The following is a 20,039-nucleotide window of genomic DNA, read 5'->3' as shown; positions in this document are numbered from 1 at the left end:
TGTGTGATATCCACAGCATACTGTCCTGGTGAGTGCTGCCAACCAACACTCAATAATTGGGTGTTCTTTAATACTATGTAAAATTAGGGACTGCAATATTGACCGTTTACTTTAATAAAAGCAGTGGGTTGAAAATTTGGCTCCAGAACTGAGAAGCTGAGTGAAAGAGGATTTTGCTAGACCAGATGGAAGAATGGCATTCATCACTTGGGTTATTCAAAGTCTTGGTACGAATATGTTTTAATATTAGAAAAACAGACTGCCTGTGATATGATTAATTTAACACTTCAAATTATCCAGACCAAAACAGCAGACCTATAACCACTCTCTCAGCTGTTTCAACAACATGTTTGGAAGGGGGAAGAGAGATAATCAGCTGTACTGCAGCATCTTTTCACATCTCCAGGGCTGGCTATATGAAAATTTCACATGCCCATTATCACACTTCAGTGAAATACAAGTGACAATACTGCAGAGGCTTTGCCGCACTCATGAGCACTCCAAGGATTGATCTTTGCATATGAGTGCATGAAATGCTTTTAAAGCCCTCAGCAGAATAAGCTTTGGCCTCTTTATGGACAAAATAATGTGATAATATTCCAACACCCATTGGGATGGGATCAGCTAGATTAATCATCTCCATTGTGGAGCTTGCCAAGTTTTTTTTATTCTTTCATGGTATGCGAGCGTTGCTGACTAGACCAGCATTTATTGCACATCCCTAATTGCCCTTGAAAAGGTGATGATGAGCTGCAGTCCATGTGTTATAGGAACACCCACAGTGGTGTTAGGGAGGGAATTCCAGGATTTTGACCCAGTGACAGTGAAGGAACGGCGGTATATTTCCAAATCAGGATGGTGTGGGGCTTGGAGGGAACTTGAAGGTGGTGGTGTTCCCATGTGTCTGCTGTCCTTGTCCTTCTAGGTGGTAGAGGTCGTGGGTTTGGAATGTGCTGTCGAAGGAGCCTTGGTGAGTTGCTGCCATGCACCTTGTAGGTGGTACACACTGCTGCCACTGCATTGGAGGTGGAGGGAGTGAATGTTTAAGTTGATGGATGAAGTGCTGAGCAAACAGGCTGCTTTGTCTTGGATGGTGTGGTGTGCTTTGTCGATGGTGGACAGGCTTTGGGGGATCAGGTGGAGAGTTACTCACCACAGGATTCCTGGTCTCTGACCTCCTCTTGTAGCCACAGTATTTATGTGCATGGTCTAGTTCAGTTTCTGGTTAATGGTAACTCCCTGGATGTTGATTGTGGAGCATTCAGCGATGGTAATGCCATTGAATATCACGGGGAGATGGTTGGATTTGCTTTCGTTGGAGATGATCTTTGCCTGGCACTGGTGTGGCGAAAATGTTACTTGCTATATTTCAAGCCGAATGTTGTCCAGGCCTTGCTGCATTTGGACATGGATTGCTTTAATATACCAGAATTTGCGAATGGTACTGAAAATTGTGCAATTATTTGCAGACATGCCCATTTCTGACCAAGATATAACTCCAACTAATGGAGAATTTCCCTCCTGATTCCCTTTGACTTTAATTGTGCCAGGGCTCTTTGATACCATACTGGGTCAAATACTGCCTTGATGCCAAGGGCAGTCACTCTCAACTCCCCATGACGGAGGTGAGACGTGGGAATGCATGGGATGGGCCTTGACATGGGGTTTGATCTAATGTTACATTAGTGATATGTGTCTGGCTTTTTTTTGCTGGAAGGTTCAGATCACTTCTGCTGTCCTGGATAACCACATATGCAGGAAGTGTCATCCGCTCGAACTCTGAGTTTCGGAGCTTAAGCTTGAGAGCAGCTAGTGTCATTGCTGTGCATCTGCGAGGCTGAGTACTTCGTGGATAGCTCAGTGTGGTCACCCCAATGTTTAAGGATATGCAGACAGAGGGAATTGGTGACTGTTGCACTGTTCAGGAAAACCAGGCAGGTAGTGCAAGAGTCCTTTGAGTGCATCTCAGTCTCCAACCAGTATTCAATCCTGAATGCTGGTGAGAGTGATGGTACCTCTGGGGAGTGCAGCCAGAACCAATGCCAGAGATGGCCCAGCTGTATAGGGCCAGGATGAAGATTGGAAAACCAATAGTGATAAGAGATTTGATAGGGGAACAGACAGGTCCGTGGTTTCAGAATGTGAATTCAGGATGATATGTTGTGTCCCTGGTGCCAGGGTCAGGGATATCACTCAGCGACTATAGAGCACCCTGAGGGAGAAGGGTGAACAGCCAGCAGCTGTGGTCCATATCCATACCAGCAGCATAGGTAGAAAGAGGGATTTGGTACTGCAGGCAGAGCTTAGAGAGCCAGGAAGGAAACTAGCAAGCAGCACCTCAGAGGTAATAACCTCCAAATGCTGGAGCCATGTGCAAATCTGGAGTAGATGGTGACATAGTGGTATGTTACTGGACCAGTAATCCAGAGACTAGTGCTCTGGCAACACGGGTTGAAATCCTGCCATGGTAGCTGGTGCGATTTAAATTCAGTTAGTATTTCTGAAATTATAAACCTTGTCTCAGTGGCGACCATGAAAATATCATCGATTAGTGTAAAAACCTCTCTGATTCACTGATGTTCCTTTAGGGAACAAAACCTGCTGTCCTTACCTAGTCTGGCCTACATGTGACTCCAGACCCACAACAATAAGGGAGATGGTGGCATGGTGTTATTGTCACTGGTCTAATATTCCAGAGACCCAGGGTAATGCTCTGGGGACCTGGGTTTGAATCCCACCACAGCAGATGGTGAAATTTGAATCCAAAAAAAAATAGGAATTAAAACCCTTATAATGACCATGAGGGAAAGACCTTTAGGGAAAGAAATCTGCCATCCTTATCTGGTCTGGCCTACATGTGACTCCAGGCCCATGGCAATGTGGTTGACTCTTAAATGCCCTCTGAACAAGGGCAATTAGGGATGGGCAACAAATGCTGGCCTTGCCAATGATGCCCACACCCCATGAGGACTGTGTATTAAATATTCCTGAATACAAGATATGTTCAGTAAAGGTAGGGAAGCAAAGAAAGGAGGAGAGTGGCAGTATTGATCAAGGAGAATATTAGTGCTGGAGTGAGAGGATGTCCTGCAGCAGGCTTGTCTAACTTTGTTGTGTGGAGGTCCCACATTTCCATTTTTTTCTCAAGGGACCAATGAGCAAATTTGAGAAAGATACATGAATTTCAAAAAAAGTTGCGTATGACGAAAAGAAACAACTTGCTGAGCAAAACCAAAGCAATGGCAAAGCAATAAATTGATAATTTTACAAAAGAGTAATTAATAAAGATGGCCATTAGAGTGTGAAAGGGTCAGTATGTGTGTGTGTCTGGCTCTTTCCCAGTCTCTGGATGCTCACCCACTCATCCTCACCCACTTGGGACGAGTTGAACATCTCTTTCAAAGAGCCGGCACAGGCTTGATGGACTGAATGAACTCTTCTGCACTGATTCTCTGAGTGTCTCAGCCAATAGCCTTTCCTCAACCAAAATTACATGAAAGCAGCTTGGTTGGCTATTCATCTCATTGCTGTTTTTTGGATCCTAATGTGTGCAGAATTACTGCCTGCATATTGATGACTGCATTTCAGAATTATTGTATGTGAAATGTTTAGACATTTATAAGAAAAGGGAAAAATGCATTAATTGCACATCATTGTTTCAAAGGAACAAAAGCAAACAGGATCGTTAGCTTTAGAATACATAGAAATTTACCGTATTGCTTAAAACTGAAAGTGTACGAAGAGAGGTGAATGTTTCGGATATGGGATCACTAAGAGCTGTGGGTGTCAGAGGATGAGCAGATTTCTCAATTCGAGTGGGGCAGATTCTGATATCCCAGGTAACAGTTTGTAAATACAACCAATGTTCCGTCCTAGTGTTTCTGCCGAAATACTCACCAAGATAGTTTGTGAGGGATAGTTAAATGAGCTACAAGTGTTTAAATAAACCAGCAAACAGGCTGGGTTTATATATAACCCCATTAAATGAGCTGCAAGTGAGGCATGGTTTCACAGGTCTTAAATCTGCTGCTCTTTCTGCATCTTGGAGATTGATTATATAAAAGGTGCATGAAATTGCAGAAAAGTATGGGGCCAATTCCGTCATGCCTGCTGTCTAATGGATCTGTACGCTGAATGCTGCTCCTGGTCACTATTTCCTCTCTGTCTTGCTTTGCACCATAGATTACTGAGTGATTGTTGTTTAAAACAATTAACAGTCTGGATGGATTGTTATTAGGAGTAGTTATCTGTAGTTGTCAGGAAGGATAATTCTGAGTCCTGTCTGTTTGATTGTCCTTTGCAGGATAGTTTGTGGCCAGCCAGAGTCCTATTAATATCCCATTTCCTGTTGTTGTTCTTCCGTTAACTGGTGCACTCAGCAGAGCAGGGTTTATTACATCTCAATATGACATTCTCTTTTCTTTTCACAGATGAAGCGAAAGTCAGAGAATGGCCTTGATGTGCGAGCGCTGTCACCGGGAAAGAAACTGTGCAAGGGGTCCGAATACTCCAGGTACTGACAGGAAAAAGCAGCTGCAGGATTGACCCAAGTAGTGTCTCAACTCAAACCCACTGAATTGGCCACCTATGTGCTTTAACCTGCTGTCTTTGTGATTTGATGTTTTCCATGACTGACTAAATTGGGCGCTAAATGAATAGATTGGTTCAAAAATTCCCCTGATGACAAAAAGTTTAGGTTTACTCTAAGTTCATTTTTCCAAATTTTCTGCAACACTGGATTGCAGATCATATCTGAATCCTGTTACACACCAATAAAGTGAATGCATCCAGAACAAAATTCCAGAAGAGTATAAACCCCAACAATTAGGAATTTGTGCACCTAATATGAAGAGTAGTGTGCATCCTGCATAATAATATAACTCTCAGGTTTTAAAAAACCTTTCTCAATGTTTTAGTACTTACATAAACATTGGCAATACATAAATGCGTGTTAATATCTGTATGTAAAGTATGTTACACAATGAATTACATTTTTGAAAGCAGGACATAGGTGTGTGCATACCCCATTAATCCAGCAGCCTTACTGCATTGTATAGTTCCTGTGTAAATGCCTATATTCCTATCCTTACTGTTGGACCTTACTACTTTATAGCTTAAAAATATCCTCTCAAAAGCACACATTTGGCTCTTGGAAAGTTATTTTAAAATAGCTAAAGTTACAGAATCTTTGATTGTACTGGGTGATTTTCGCAGATTACAATAGAGAGAACACTTAGATAGTCAACCAATATGCTTCACTGAAACTTTTTACTTAGTTCTGTTGAAGAGTCATAAGGACTCGAAATGTTAACTGTGTTTCTCTCCGCAGATGCTGCCAGACCTGCTGAGTTTTTCCAGGTATTTTTATTTTTGTTTTGGATTTCCAGCATCTGCAGTTTTTTGCTTTTATGCTTCACTGAAAGACAGCTTTCTCAAATCACAAGTTCACCATTTCCAGCCAGTGTGGACTCAGATGCTAACTGGAAAGCTCAGGACTTGTGGAGAGAGAGAATTTATTTTGCACAGTTATGATAATCTGGAATGCACTTCTTGAAAGAGTAGTGGAAGCAGACACAATAGAAAGGTTCAAAGGAAATTGGATATATATTTGAATAGGAAAAATTTGCAGGATGATGGGGAAAAATGCAAGGCAGTGGGACTCTAGCAAAAGAACAGTGATATTTCCGAGCCAGGATGATGTATGACTTGAAGGTGGCAGTGTTTCCCATGCGCCTGCTGCCCTTGTCCTTCTAACTGGCAGAGGTCACGGTTTTGGAAGGTGCTGTCTAAGAAGCCATGGCGAGTTGCTGCAATGCATCTTGTAAATGATGCACACTACTGCCACTATGCATCAGTGTTAGAGGGAGTGAATGTTTAATGTGGTGGATGGACTGCTTTGACCTGGATGATGTCAAGCTCCTTGAGTGTTGTTGGAGCAGCACTCATCCAGGCAAGTGGAGAGTATTCCAGCACGTTCCTGACTTGTGCCTGGTAGATGGACAGACTTTGGGGAGTCAGGAGATGAGTTACTTACTGTGGAATTCCTAGCCTCTGACTTTATTTTGTAGCCACAATATTTATACACCTAGTCCAGTTCAGTTTCTGGTCAATGGTAACACTGCCACCCCCCCCACCCCCCGCCAGGATATTGATAGTGAGGAATTTGGCAATGGTGACGCCATTGAATGTCATGGGGAGATGGTTAGATTCTCTCTTGTTGGAGATGGTCATTGCCTGGCACTTGTATGTGAATGTTATTTGTCATTTATCAGTGAACCTACTGACTTCTGATGTTATGATGGAAGGAAGGGCATTGGTGAAGCAGCTGAAGATGGTTGGGCCTAGGACACTACCCTGAGGAACTCCTGCAGTGATGTCCTGGAATGGAGATGATTGACCTCCAACAACCACAACCATCTTCAATGGTGCTGAGTTATAACTCTTGAGCAGTAAAAAATCTCACAACTGGCAATCATTGCTCATGGTCGCAAACAAATAAGGCCTCTTCAATAAGTTACTCATGGGTGACCAGTGCCTGTGGAAATGCACCCAAGAAGTATGAAATACCCTAATGAGAGGAAGATATCAACCTAGTTTAAAATGTCTCTTTCCACACACAATGTCCATTGGATTAAGTATGGAAAGTGCATCCAGATTAGTATAGGTTTATCATAATGTGTCAGATCAGCAGGTAAAGTGTGAGAACAGCTAATGATTGCTGACATGTCTGGTGCTGCTCCCCAACTCTTACGTAGGTGATGGGATGTGGAGGAAGATGGTACAGCCTCGCATCAGCTGGTGTCTTTTCTATTTTTTATGAAATTATAGAGCTAGAGAATGTGAGCTGCATATTAATCACAATCTGTTGCTACTGCGATCGAGTGTGTGTTACAAGCTCATGTTGATTTTTAAACCCACATCAAAGCTTTAATATTGAAAGATCTCAATTAACCCAAACAATATATTTGGATACATTTAAAAATAGATAATTTTGCAGGTTATTTTTTCCAATTTTGGTCCTCGTGTCTGAACAAACACACCTAGGTAAACTCATTAGAGTAAATGTCCATCCATATAGCCCTATGAAATATTCCCAGTACACAGAAAGCATGTATTGGCTGCAAGTTAAGCTCATTCTACCATGCCCAAAAAATGTGATTTTAAACTTGGCCTTTAGAACCTTACCGTATCAGGGTAGCAATTTCCTTCATTCCTGTGGCCTTTTCAAAAAAAAAAAGCCTTTTAACAGAATTAAAATGCTGCTCATCCAGTATAAAGAAATAAAGCCAACCAAGGAATCTGTGGTATGTCCTGAGGCTCTCGTCTCTCTGAATCCAGGCACGATATATCCATGAAGAATAGTCACATCTCTGTTACCTTTTCCGACAGCTCTCTATCTCCCTGCATAAATACGGCCACAACATTTGGAGATCTACGGAATGGCAACATCCCAGGTCAGCATCGGAGACGCATTACGTCAGTGGCGCCACCGTCAGATCTTCAGGAATGGCTTGGCATGTTCCAGGTAGGTACACTGAGGAATCCACTTCGAGATGGGTGGGTGGAAAGGTGCACACAGCTGCCGGTGTACTGGGTAGCCAGCAGTTGTTGGGTACAGTAGGCATGGGAGGTTGGGGGTGTGTTTTTATAGGTGGGAGAGTCAGGTTTTGTCCAAATACAAGAAGTGAATTTGATATAAATTGTCACTCTAGGTTTCCTGCCTTAACTGTAATACAATCGATGTCTAGCTTTCCACTGAGGCTGATACAAAGTACAAATGCAAACCTGAGGGATTGCCTAAGATGATGATTGAGCCAGGATTGATTCCCTGGCTTGATGGAATGAATATTGTAGAAGAGTGTGTCAGGAGCAGCAGCAGGTATACCTAAAAATGAAGTGACGTTAGGCAGCCCCTCAGGATCGAGGATGACTTCCGCCCCTGTTCGATGGGTTCTCAGATGGATGATGAGTCCATTGCGCGTTCTGTAAATTCTGCCATGTGTGGGGCAGATTGTACTTGAAGGGTTGGGGAGATGAGGTGTTTGGAGGTTTGTGTGCTCTCTCCAACTCCTCGACTTTGCCTGTGTCTTCCCATCAAAGTTTCTGTGTTCAGTGCCTTCCTGAATAAACCTCCGTTCTGACCAGTCACAAGCCAGGGTCTCCCATGGGTCAGCAGGGATGTTTGATCTCTTCAGGGATGCTTTGAAGGCATTCCTTTTTTATTTGCTCTTTTCACAGTGTGTGGACAAAGTTATAGCTCATGGAATAAAAGGGAAAGTAGCAAATGGATATGGAATTGGATGAGAGACAGGAAACAGAGTAGTGGCTAATGGATGTTTTTTCAGGCTGGAGGAAGGTTTGTAGTGGAGTTCCCCAGGGGTCGATTTTGGAACCTTTGCTTTCCCCGATACATATTAATGACCTAAACCTTGGTATAAAGGCCACAATATTAAAATTTGCAGATGTTACAAAACTTGGAAGCATTGTGAACTGTAAGGAGCATAGTGTAGAATGTCAAAAAGACATAGACAAGTTCATGGAATGGTCAGACAGGTGGCAGATGAACTTCAATGCAGAGTGGTCTGAAGTGATTCACTTTGGTAGGAAGAACATGGAGAGAATATAAAATAAAGGGTACAACTCTAAAGGGAGTGCAGGAGCAGAGGGACCTGGGTGTAAATGTGCACAAATCATTGAAGATAGCAGATAAGTTGAGAATGTAGTTAAAAATGCATACGGTATCCTAGGCTTTAGTAATAGGGGCATAGAGTACAAGAGCAAGGAGGTTTTGTTGAACTGCTAGAAGACACTAGTCTGGCCTCAGCTCGAGTATTGGATGCTGCAATTTAAGAAGGATGTTATGATAATCCTGGGCCAGACCCTCAAGCTTTTTGGTATGATCCGGTTAGGGACCAATAACTTTTTTGTTTAAAGTAGACAAAATTTGAGATCCAAGACATTTGCTAAGAGAATAAAGCCACAAGATTTCACAGGTTTCGAAGAAGCAAAAATAAATTTTACAAGGTCAGAGACTTAAAACAGTTTACAATATATTATACTCTTAACACTGAGTTAATATGAGGTACATGCAAACTGTGATTGAACACACCACACTGCACAATAAATGGCAGATGCAACCAGGACAGACCCAATAGATTTCTCAACAAACCACCAGGACGTCAGTAAACACTGAATCAACCAATCTTGTTGAAACTCCGTCTTGCTGATGAGCGTTTCCAATCTTCACCTTCGAAGATCTTACCTTGGAATTCTCTGCAAAAGTTGCTCCAACTTGAACAGCCTCAGCGACGGTCCACCTCGCGGGGTTTCAATCTCGTCTCCCAAGACTCCATTCCCCTGGATTCCTGAGTCTGTACTCCATCACTAACTCTCAAACTGAACTTTTCGGCCACACTGAGCAGAACACGACTGTTCCAAAGGGTTACCATCACCCCAACGGTTCCACAGCACCGAGTCATTAACCTGCTGCTGCCTCCTTTGCCAGGGCTTCTGAACCCATATTGATTGCCAGGAATTTTCCTGAGCCCTCATCACTTGAAGTCTGCAACTGCAGCCCCTTTTCTCTACTCCTCTCTTTTTTGTAACTTTGGGACCACTACCTGTCCCCTGCCTGGGACTCCCTTCTGATTAAGGCACTCCACTCCTGGGTCACATGACCCCATTTCTACACCTTTTTTTTCTCTTAATTCAGGTGCCCTGAGAATTCCAAAATGCTGTGCTGCACATGCACAAGCCCACTCCTGGCCTGTGCATGCGCGGAAACTCCCAAGCATGCTGGGAGTTGTAGTTCCCAGCCTCCCAGTGATGAGGTGAGTCTAGATCTCAAAACAATGTGAAGGCTCATGGAGAGATTGCAGCAAAGATTAAGGAGAATGGTTCCAGGGAGACAGTACTTCAATGATGAAGACAGATTGGAGAAATTAGGACTGTTTTCCTTGGAGAAAAGGCTGAGAGGAGATTTGAGAGAAATTCAAAATCATGAGGGGTCTGAATAGAGTAGATAGGGAGAAACTGTTCCCACTTGTGAAAAGAAAGAACAAGAGGGCACAGATTTAAAGTAATTTGAAAAAGGAGCAGAAGCGATATAAGAAAAAACTTTTACACACAGCGAGGGATTAAGGTTTGGAATGCACTGCTTGACAGCAAGGTGGAGGCAGGTTCAATTGAGGCTTTCAAAAGGGAACTAGACGGTGATCTGAGCAGGAAGAATGTGCAGGGTTATGGGGAGCAGGGTAGGTGAATGGCACTAAGTAAATTGCTCCTTCAGAGAACCAGTGCAGACATGGTGGGCCAAATAGACGACTCCTGTGCTGTAAAAATTGAGATTCTGCGGGGATCATTGGGTGGGCCAGCATTTATTGCCCATCCCTAATTGCCCTTGAGAAGGTGGTGGTGAGCTGCCTTCTCGAACCACTGCAATCCATGTGGTGTAGGTACACCCACAGTGCTTTAAGGAAGGGAGTTCCAGGACTTTTACCCAGCAATGTTGGAGGAACAGTGATATAATTCCAAGTCAAGATGGTGTGTGGCTTGGAGGGGAACTTGCAGGTGTTGGTGTTCCACTACATCTGTGCCCTTGTCCTTCTCGGTGGTAGAGGTCACAGGTTTGGAAGGTGCTATTGAAGGATCCTTGGCGAGTTGCAGCAAGTGCTTTGTAGATTGTACATTTTGCTGTATCCGGTGATTGAGGGAGTGAATGTTGAAGGTGGTGGTTGGGGTGCCAATCAAGTGGGCTGCTTTGTCTTGGATGGTGTTGAGCTTCTTGAGTGTTGTTGGAGCTGCACTCACCTAGGCAAATGGAGAGTGTTCCATCACACCCCTGACTTGAGCCTTGTAGATGGTGGACAAGTTTTGGGGAGTCAATACGTGAGTTTTTTGCCTAAAGCATTTCCGCTGTCTTCCTGGATATTTCTTGTTGCAACTGAGTTCTGAGTAGGACAGTTGCTTTGGGATTCTGGTGCCAGGCATACAAACGACATGTTCCTGCCCAGCGGACCTGGTTTTGAGTGATTAGCGCCTTGATGCTGCGGGGGGAGTATGCTGCTGTCGGATCACCCTTCTTGCTGTCAAGTTTGGAGGATTTTGCAGAAGCACTACTGGTGCTACTTCAGTGCTTTGACGTGCCTGCTGTAGGTCGTCCATGTCTCTGAAAAAAATAAGAGAGTGGAGATCACTGCTGCCCAGTAAATCATGACTGTAGTCTTGGGTTTGAGATCCTGGTTGTCAAATACTTCAGTCGGCCAAAGGCTGAGCTGGCACATTGGAGGCGATGATGAATGTTGTTGTTTATGCCTCGCTTCATCGGGCGAAGGCTCCCGAGATACGGGAAATGGCCCACGTTTTCCAGGATTTGCCATTGATCTTAATTAATCGCTGTGCTGTGGGAGATGGCGCCTTAGCTTTCTGGGTGAAACGTAGTGAAAGACCCATTTTGTGATGTGGAGTTGACAGCAGCTTGGAGCTCAATTTGAGTGAGCGTGCTGACAAGCATCACTTGCATACTGAAACACTGACTGAGATTGGAATGCAAAAATGAGGTGTAGTACAATACAGGAATGTGCGCATGGACTGAGCTAAGCAACCCCACAATCAATAGGTCAGAGAAAAGTTCTGCAGTCCTGCCACATACCATTGTGAATGGTAGTGGACAATTAAACAAGTAATGAAGAGTTAAGCAGGCTCCATGAACATCCCATCCTTGATAGAAACTAGGAACAGGAGAAGGCCATTCGGCCCTTCGAGCCTGCTCTGCCATTCATTATGATCATGGCTGATCATCCGGCTCAATAGCCTGCTCTCGCTTTCTCCCCATACTCTTTGATCCCTTTCGCCCCAAGAGCTATATCTAACTCCTTCTTGAAAACGTACAATGTTTTGGTCTCAACTACTTTCTGTGGTAACGAATTCCACAGGCTCACCACTCTCTGGGTGAAGAAATTTCTGCTCATCTCAGTCCTAAATGTTCTACCCCATATCCTCAGACTGTGACCCCTGGTTCTGAACTCCCCCACCATCGGGAACATCCTTCCTGTATCTACCCTGTCTAGCCCTGTTAGAATTTTATAGGTTTCTATGAGATCCCCTCTCATTCTTTTGAACTCCAGCGAATATAATCCTAATCGACTCAATCTCTCCTCATATGTCAGTCCCGCCATCCCAGGAATCAGTCTGGTAAACCTTCGCTGCACTCCCTCGATAGCAAGTACATCCTTCCTCAGACAAGGAGACCAAGACTGCACACAATATTCAGGTGTGGTCTCACCAAGGCCCTGTACAATTGCAGCAAGACATCCCTGTTCCTGTACTCGAATCCTCTGGCTATGAAGGCCAACATACCATTTGCCTTCTTTACCGTCTGCTGCACCTGCATGCTTACAGATGTTACAGAAACAGTTTCTGACTTGCTCTTGTAGCCAATGTATTGATATGGCTTGTCCAGTTGAGCTTCTGATTAATGGTGATGTCCAATGTGTTAATGGTGAGGAACATAGCAATGGCCGAGCTCAGCATGTGAGTACATAAGTCAAAGTTTGAAATAGTTGCAACCACCTTCAGCCAGCATAATCTGCTTACTCCTGATATCCCCAGCATAACATGTTATGTGGAACTTAAAAAGGAAATTCGGAGAGCAAAAAGGGGGCATGAAAAATCATTGGCAAAATAAAGGAAAATCCAAAGTTATTTTACAAGTACATTAAGGGTAAGAGGATAACTAGGGAAAGAGTAGGGCCCATTAAAGTAATTTGTGTGTGGAGCCGAAAGACGTAGGTAGGGTTCTAAATGAATACTTTGTGTCGGTGTTCACAAGTGACGGGGACGATGTGGGTATGGAAATCAGACAGAAGGACTTGATATAATTAAAGAAATTAGCATGGAAAGGGAGAAGGTTCTAAATGGTCCGGCAGGCTTAAAAGTAGATAAATCTCCAGGCCTGGATGAAATGTATCTCAAGCTGTTGAGTGAGACAAAGGAGGAGATAGCAGGGGCGCTGGCAATAATTTTCAATACCTCTCTAGCCACAGGAGAGGTACCAGAGGACTAGAGAACAGCCAATGTGGTACCGTTATTCAAGAAGGGAAGAAGGATAAACCAGGGAACTAGAGGCCAATCAGTCTAACCTCAGTGGTGGGGAAACTATTGGAAGCAATTCTGAGGGACAGAATTAATCTACACTTGGAGAGGCAGGGATTAATCAAGGACAGTCAGCATGGTTTTGTTAATGGGAGGTCACGTCTGACCAATTTGATTGAATTTTTCGAAGAGAAGACCAGGTGTGTAGATGAGGGCAATGCATTTGACATAGTCTAGTTGGACTAAGGTCCCACGTGCGAGACTGATAACTAAGGTGAGAGCCCATGGGATTCAAGGCAAATTGGATCCAGAATTGGCAGGAAGCAGAGGGTGATGGTCAAGGGGTGTTTTTATGATTGGATGCCTGTGTCCATTGGGGTTCCGCAGAGATCGGTGTTGGGTTCTATGCTGTTTGTGGTATATGTAAACGATTTAGAGTTGAATGTAGGAGGGTTGATTAGTAAGTTCGTGGATGACACAAAAATTGGTGGAATGGTAAATAGTGAGGAGAAGAGCCTTATCTTACAGGAGGATATAGATGGGCTGGTCAGATGGGCTGATCAGTGGCAAACGAAATTTAATCTGGATAAGTGTGAGGTGATGCACTTGGACAGGACAAGCAAGGCACAGGAATACATGATGAATGTTAGGACCCTGGGAAGTACCAAGGATTAGAGGCACTTTGGTGTACATGCCCACCAAGGTCCCTTAAGGTAGCGGCACAGGTAGATAAGTTGGTTAAGAAGGCATATGAGATACTTGCCTTTATTAGCCAAGGCATAGAATTTAAGAGCAGGGAGGTTATGCTGGAACTGTATAAAATGCTGGTTAGGCCACAGCTAGAGTATTCTGTGCAGTTCTGGAATCTGCATTATAGGAAGGATGTGATTGCACTAGAGAGAGTGCAGAGGAGATTTACCAGGATGTTGCCTGGGCTGGAGAGTTTTAGCTATGAGGAGAGATTGAATAGACTGGGGTTATTTTTCCTGGAGCAGAGGAGATTGAGGGGGGACATGATTGAGGTGTATAAAATTGCGGGGCATAGATAGGATAGACAGGAAGGAACTTTTCCCCTTGGTGGAGGGATCAATAACCAGAGGACATAGATTTAAGGTAATGGGTAGGAGGTTTAGAGAGGATGTGAGGAAGAATTTTTTTCGCCTAGGGGGTGGTGGGAATCTGGAACTCACTGCCTGAAAGGGTGGTAGATGCAGAAACCCTCATAACATTTAAGGAGTATTTGGATGTGCACTTGCGATGCCATGGCATACAAGGTTATGGGCCTAGTGCTGGAAAACGGGATTAGAATAGGTGCTTGTTTGACCATCGCGGACTCGATGGGCCAAATGGCCTTTTTCTGTGCTCTAGATCTCTGACTCTGTTAATCTTCAGCTACTGTGGTTCAATCCATGTATTATCAAGAAATGGCGGAGCAAATGCTGTGGGTCTTAATTACATCTGGGCTGGAATGTTGAAAATTGTGCACCAAGGGTAGCCCCCCTGCCGAGCAATTCCAGTACAACAGTGTTGGCATCTACCTGACAAGGTGAAAAATTGCCCTGCTTTGTCCTGTCCACAAAATCCAAATCTGGCCATTTACTGCCCGTCAGTCCACTCTCGATCATCAAAGTGATGGAAGGTGTCATTGACAATGCTATTAGCAGCACTAGCTTCCCATTTACCTGTTTACTGATCAGTTTGGGTTCTGCCAGACCCATTCAACCCCAGACCTCATTAAAGCCCTGCTCCAAATATAGACAAAAGAGCTGAAAGCCAGAGGTGGGGTGAGAATGACTACCCTGACATCAAGACAGAATTTGACCAAATCTAGCATCAAGGAGCCCTAGTAAAATTCAAGTCAATGGGAATTAGAGGCAAACTCTGCTTGAATGGCACCTTATCTAGCACAAAGAAAGATGTGGGAGCTCCTTATCGAGTGTTCAAGGTCCAAAGATCTTGAAGGCTTCATCAATGACCTTACCTCCATTAAGGAACTTTTCAGAAATGGGATGTTTGCTGATAATTGCAGAGTGTTCAGTTCCATTCACAACTCCTTAGATTCTGAAGCAGTTTATGTGCCTGCATGCAGGAAAAGCTGAGCAACGCCAGACTTGGGTTGATAAGTGGCAAGTAACATTCGTATCACATGGGCTTCAGGCAATGACCATCTCCAAGATTGTCTTAACTAACTTCCTTTGACATTCAACAACCTTCCGACGGCTGGATCCTCCACAGTCAATATCCTGGGGGTCATGTGGACATATGAATTAGGAGCAGGAGTAGGCTACTCGAGCCTGCTCTGCCATTCAATAAGATCATGGCTGACATGATTGTAACCTCAACCCCACATTCCTGCCTACCCCTGACAACCTTTCACCACCTTGTTAATCTATCTAACCCTGGTTAAAAATGTTCAATGACTCTGCTTCCACTGCCTTTTGAGGAAGAGAATTACAAAGACACTCAACCCTCAGAGAAAAAAAATTCTTCTCATCTGTCTTAAATGAGTGACCCCTAGTTCTAGATTCTCCCACAAGAGGAAACACCCTCTCCACATCCACCCTGTCAAGACCCCTCAGGATCTTAAAGGTTCCAATCAAGTTGCCTCTTACCCTTCTAAACCCGAGTGGAAACATTTGAAATCTTTAAACCTTTGATATCTTGAATGTGAAACAGATGCTGCATTGTCACTCTTTATGATGAGAAGTCGTCATGAGGAAGTAAACTTTTGTTATAAAATTGTGAGGAATGTGTGCTGAAAATCCTATTTTTTTCTGATACCTGTCCAGCTTTTCCTCAAGACAACCTGCCCATTGCTTGTATTATTCTAGTAAACCTTTTCTGAACTGCTTCTAACATATTTACATCTTTCTTTAAATAAGGAAACCAGTACTGTAACCAATGCTCCAGATGTAGCCTCACCAATGCCCCATACAACTGAAGCATAACCTCCCTCCTTTTGTAATCAACTCCCCTCCCAATAAGTGATAACATTATTAGCTTTCCTAGTTACCTGCTATACCTGCATACTAACCTTTATCCAAAAGCATAAGTGAAGCAGCTATATAAATACTATATGAATAAATAATAGGTCCGAGTTTGAGTATCCTGAGATGTATAATTTACTACCTGACCCCTCCCCAAAGCTTGACCACCATCTATAAAGGTACAAGTCAGGACTGTGATAGAATACTCTGCACTTGGCTGGATGAGCGTGGCTCTAGCAACATTCAAGCAGTTCATCCGGGACAAAGCAGCCCACTTGATCGGTATCCCATTCATCACCTTAAACACCCATTGCCTGCACCACTGCTACACAGTGGCAGCAGTGTGTACTACCTACAAGATGCACCATGGAAACTCACCAATTCTTAATTGACAACACATCTCAAACCCATGACCTTGACCACTTAGATGGATAATGGCAGCAGATACATGGAAATACCATTGCTTTCAAGTTTCCCTCCAAGTCATACAACATTCCAACCTTGAAATATATTTCCTTTCCTTCAACTATCACTGGGTCAGAATCCTGGAAACCCTCACACTCCCCTAACAGCACTATAGCATACATTACATAGGCTACAGTGGTTCAAGAAGGTGATCACCACCACCACCTGTCACCTCTAACCTCTCCCTTTTCTTTTTACCTCTCACACAGCCTTCTGTTTCCCTCTTTATGCTAGTATGACTACTTACTGTGATTTTTAACCTGGTTTTTCTAAATTCCATCTTACACATTTCTTGATTCTCACTGTTGAATTTCAGGTGTTTAAAATCACAACTCACTGTCTTTGCATACCGAAGTTTTTTTATTCTCCCTGGTGAAGGTTCTCATAATCGGGTGTTATGTCCCAGAACAGAAGCCATTTCATGACTGTTCCAGGCAGATGGACATCTCAGCAATTCTTTAAACCTTTGATATCTTGAATGTGAAACAGATGCTGCATTGTCATTCTTTATGATGAGAAGTCATGAGGAAGTAAATATTTGTTATAAAATTGTGAGGAATGTGTGCTGAAAATCCTATTTTTTTTTCTAATACCCATTTGATGTTCTGCATAGGCAGATTAGTGTTAAGTGCTTGCTCAAGATGTTGAGACTTAAAAAGGTGAAGCTGGGCCTCATGGTGAAGGCACAGCCTTGTGTAGCAGTGAACTGTGCAATCAGATTCTATTCCCACTCTGTGTTGAGTTACCAATCTGTTGAGATGCAATGGGCCTGATGCAATTCACCTCTGTTGTCCTGGACAAGAGAGATGAAAAAGCAACCATTATTTTTACCCCTGATCCGGACTCTCTGATCTCTGTGAATTGCATGTAACAATGGTGATTTGATCAGGTCCTCCGGTGATACCTTCCCTGGAGAAATAGCCCACAGGCGCTCGCTGTTTTAGCCCACCAATGAAGAGTAGCCATGTGCCAGAGGATTGCTAGCATTTATGAGCACTTATTCTAGAAAGAGTCGTTGATTTGTAAAGTACTGGGGATGGGAGGTGTGAAATAAAATGTGAAAGGAAAAGCAATCTAATTGATAGACCATGATTTTGGATAAATTCATCAACCTGCCCCCCCCCACGCGTGAAGGGAGTGTGTTGGAAAGGCATTTTAGCACAGTCTCTGACCTGTCCTCCATTTGAGTGCACTTAGTATGTGCAAAGTGTCCTTTTTTCCATGACTATTCTGGCATATGCTATACTAGCATATAACTGGCTATTCTGGCATATAACTGGAGTACTGGCACTCTGCTGTTTGTAAATATTCATGCTAGTAGCTGAATGTGAAGACTCAAGCTTAGTACTGACCTTTTTGCTTTTTGTTCCACAGAGGTGGAGTGGTCCTGAGAAACTCCTAGCATTGGATGAGCTCATTGATCGCTGTGAGACTTCTCAGATCAAATACATGATGCAGGTCATTGAGCCTCAGTTTCAGCGGGACTTCATCTCCCTCCTACCAAAAGAGGTACGTGTCTAAGTGGTAATGAGCCCTTGTGAAGCTGCTGATGTGGAGCATGAGCTGCAGTTCTATTGCTTATAAAGCACACAAAATAAATGTGAGGGGCTTGTCCTAGTAGAGCCGGTCACTGCTTGGCCAGTTTTATATTCCTGTTTTATATTCCCTGTGAATCGCTGAAGCAAATTTGTATCTGCAAGTAGCCAGTGATTTTCCCTTCCCCCTGCCCGCCCGACCCCTCCACCCCATCCGACCTCTCCGCCTTTACCCCATCTCTTATCTGTAGTCTGATGCAGGGATTCAGTTATTTAGACACGCCTGAGAGATATCAGAAATCTCTGCCCTTCTCCAACTCAGGCTTTTTGTAGATTCACAATTTTCATCACCCACTATCTGTGGCCATGCTTTCAGCTATCTAGAACTAAAAGGGTTAAATTAGAAGAGAGGTTGCTTGTGTTCCCTCAAATGTAGATGAATAAGGGGTGATCTAATTGAGGTGTTTGAGACAACTAAAGGATTTGATAGGGTAGACAGAAAAATATTTTTCCTTTGACATGGAGGTCCAGAACAAGGGCATAACCTTAACATTGGAGTCAGACTGATCAGTGGTATTATCAGGCAGCGCTCCTTTGCAGAAAAGATGGTGGAAATTTGGAACACTTTTCTTCCCCACCCCCTCCCCCCACAAAATGCTGTTGAGACTAGGGGCCATTGAAAATTTGAAAACAAAGTTTGAAAGATTTTCTTAAGGCAGGATTATTAGGAATAACAGAACCAACATAAGTACAGGAGGAGGCCATTTAACCTCTTCAACCTGTTCTGACTGCAATTCAGTGATTGATTTGCAACCTAACTCCATGTACTTGCCTTTGCCCCATATCCTTTAATACCTTTGGATAGCAAAAATCTATCATCTCAGATTTAAAATTAACAATTATCACAGAATCTCAGTGCAGAAGAGGCCCTTCGGCCCATCAAGTCTTCACAGACACGTGAGAAACACCTGACCTACCTACCTAATCCCATTTACCAGCACTTGGCCCATAGCCTTGAATATTATGATGTGCCAGGTGCTCATCCAGGTACTTTTTAAAGGATGTGAGGCAACCCACCTCCACCACCCTCCCAGGCAGCGCATTCCAGACCGTCACCACCCTCTGGGTAAAAAGGTTTTTCCTCATATCCCTCCATAACCTCCTGCCCCTCACCTTGAACTTATGCCCCCTTGTGACTGACCCTTCAACGAAGGGGAACATCTGCTCCCTATCCACCCTGTCCATGCCCCTCATAATCTTGTACACCTGGATCAAGTCACCCCCTCAGACTTCTCTGCTCCAACGAAAACAACCCAAGTCTATCCAACCTCTCTTCATAACTTAAATGTTTTATTCTGGGCAACATCCTGGTGAATCTCCTCTGCACCCTCTCCAGTGCAATCACATCCTTCCTATAATGTGGTGACCAGAACTGCACACAGTACTCCAGCTGTGGCCTCACCAAGGTTCTATACAACTCCAACATGACCTCCCTACTTTTGTAATCTATGCCTCGATTGATAAAGGCTAGTGTCCCATATACCTATTTCAGAGGAATAAAAAATTTGTGTCAGAGCCCCTGCGATCTCCTCCCTTGCCTCCCTCAGCAATCTGGGACACAAACCATCCAGACCTGGAGATTTGTCCACTTTAAAGCCTGCCAACACCTCCAATACCTTCTCATTCCCTATATCAATTTGCTTAAGAACCTCACAGTCTGTCTGCCCGAGTTCGATACCTTCATCCTTATTCTCTTGGGTGAAGACGGGTGTGAAGTATTCATTCAACGCTCTAGTGATGTCCTCTGGCTCCACCCATAGATTGTCCCCTTGGTCCCTTATGGGCCAATTGATCTAATTTTAATTGTGTTTCCTAAATGCACTCCTGAAGGGCCTGACTTTAATTTTTAGACTATACCCCCTAGTTCTAAACTCTCCAACTATCAGAAATATTTTCTCTC

General features: G+C 43.7%; 1 protein-coding gene across 3 annotated transcripts in view; it reads left to right on the top strand.

Moving 5' to 3' along the window:
- LOC121284359 (F-box/WD repeat-containing protein 7-like) overlaps positions 1 to 20,039 on the top strand; it is a 248,451-nt gene that overhangs the window by 181,985 nt on the left and 46,427 nt on the right. For all 3 annotated transcript variants that reach the window (XM_041199777.1, XM_041199778.1, XM_041199779.1), the window contains 3 exons: positions 4,431 to 4,513; positions 7,390 to 7,525; positions 17,919 to 18,053. In XM_041199777.1, the coding sequence (XP_041055711.1) occupies positions 4,431 to 4,513; positions 7,390 to 7,525; positions 17,919 to 18,053 (354 nt within the window). The remainder of the gene's footprint in view (positions 1 to 4,430; positions 4,514 to 7,389; positions 7,526 to 17,918; positions 18,054 to 20,039) is intronic.

This window comes from Carcharodon carcharias, chromosome 11 (genome assembly GCF_017639515.1).
Source record: "Carcharodon carcharias isolate sCarCar2 chromosome 11, sCarCar2.pri, whole genome shotgun sequence".
Classification (NCBI taxonomy): Eukaryota; Metazoa; Chordata; class Chondrichthyes; order Lamniformes; family Lamnidae; genus Carcharodon; species Carcharodon carcharias.
The sequence above is the reverse complement of the archived record's forward strand: the minus strand, read 5'-3'. Positions and strand labels throughout refer to the sequence as shown.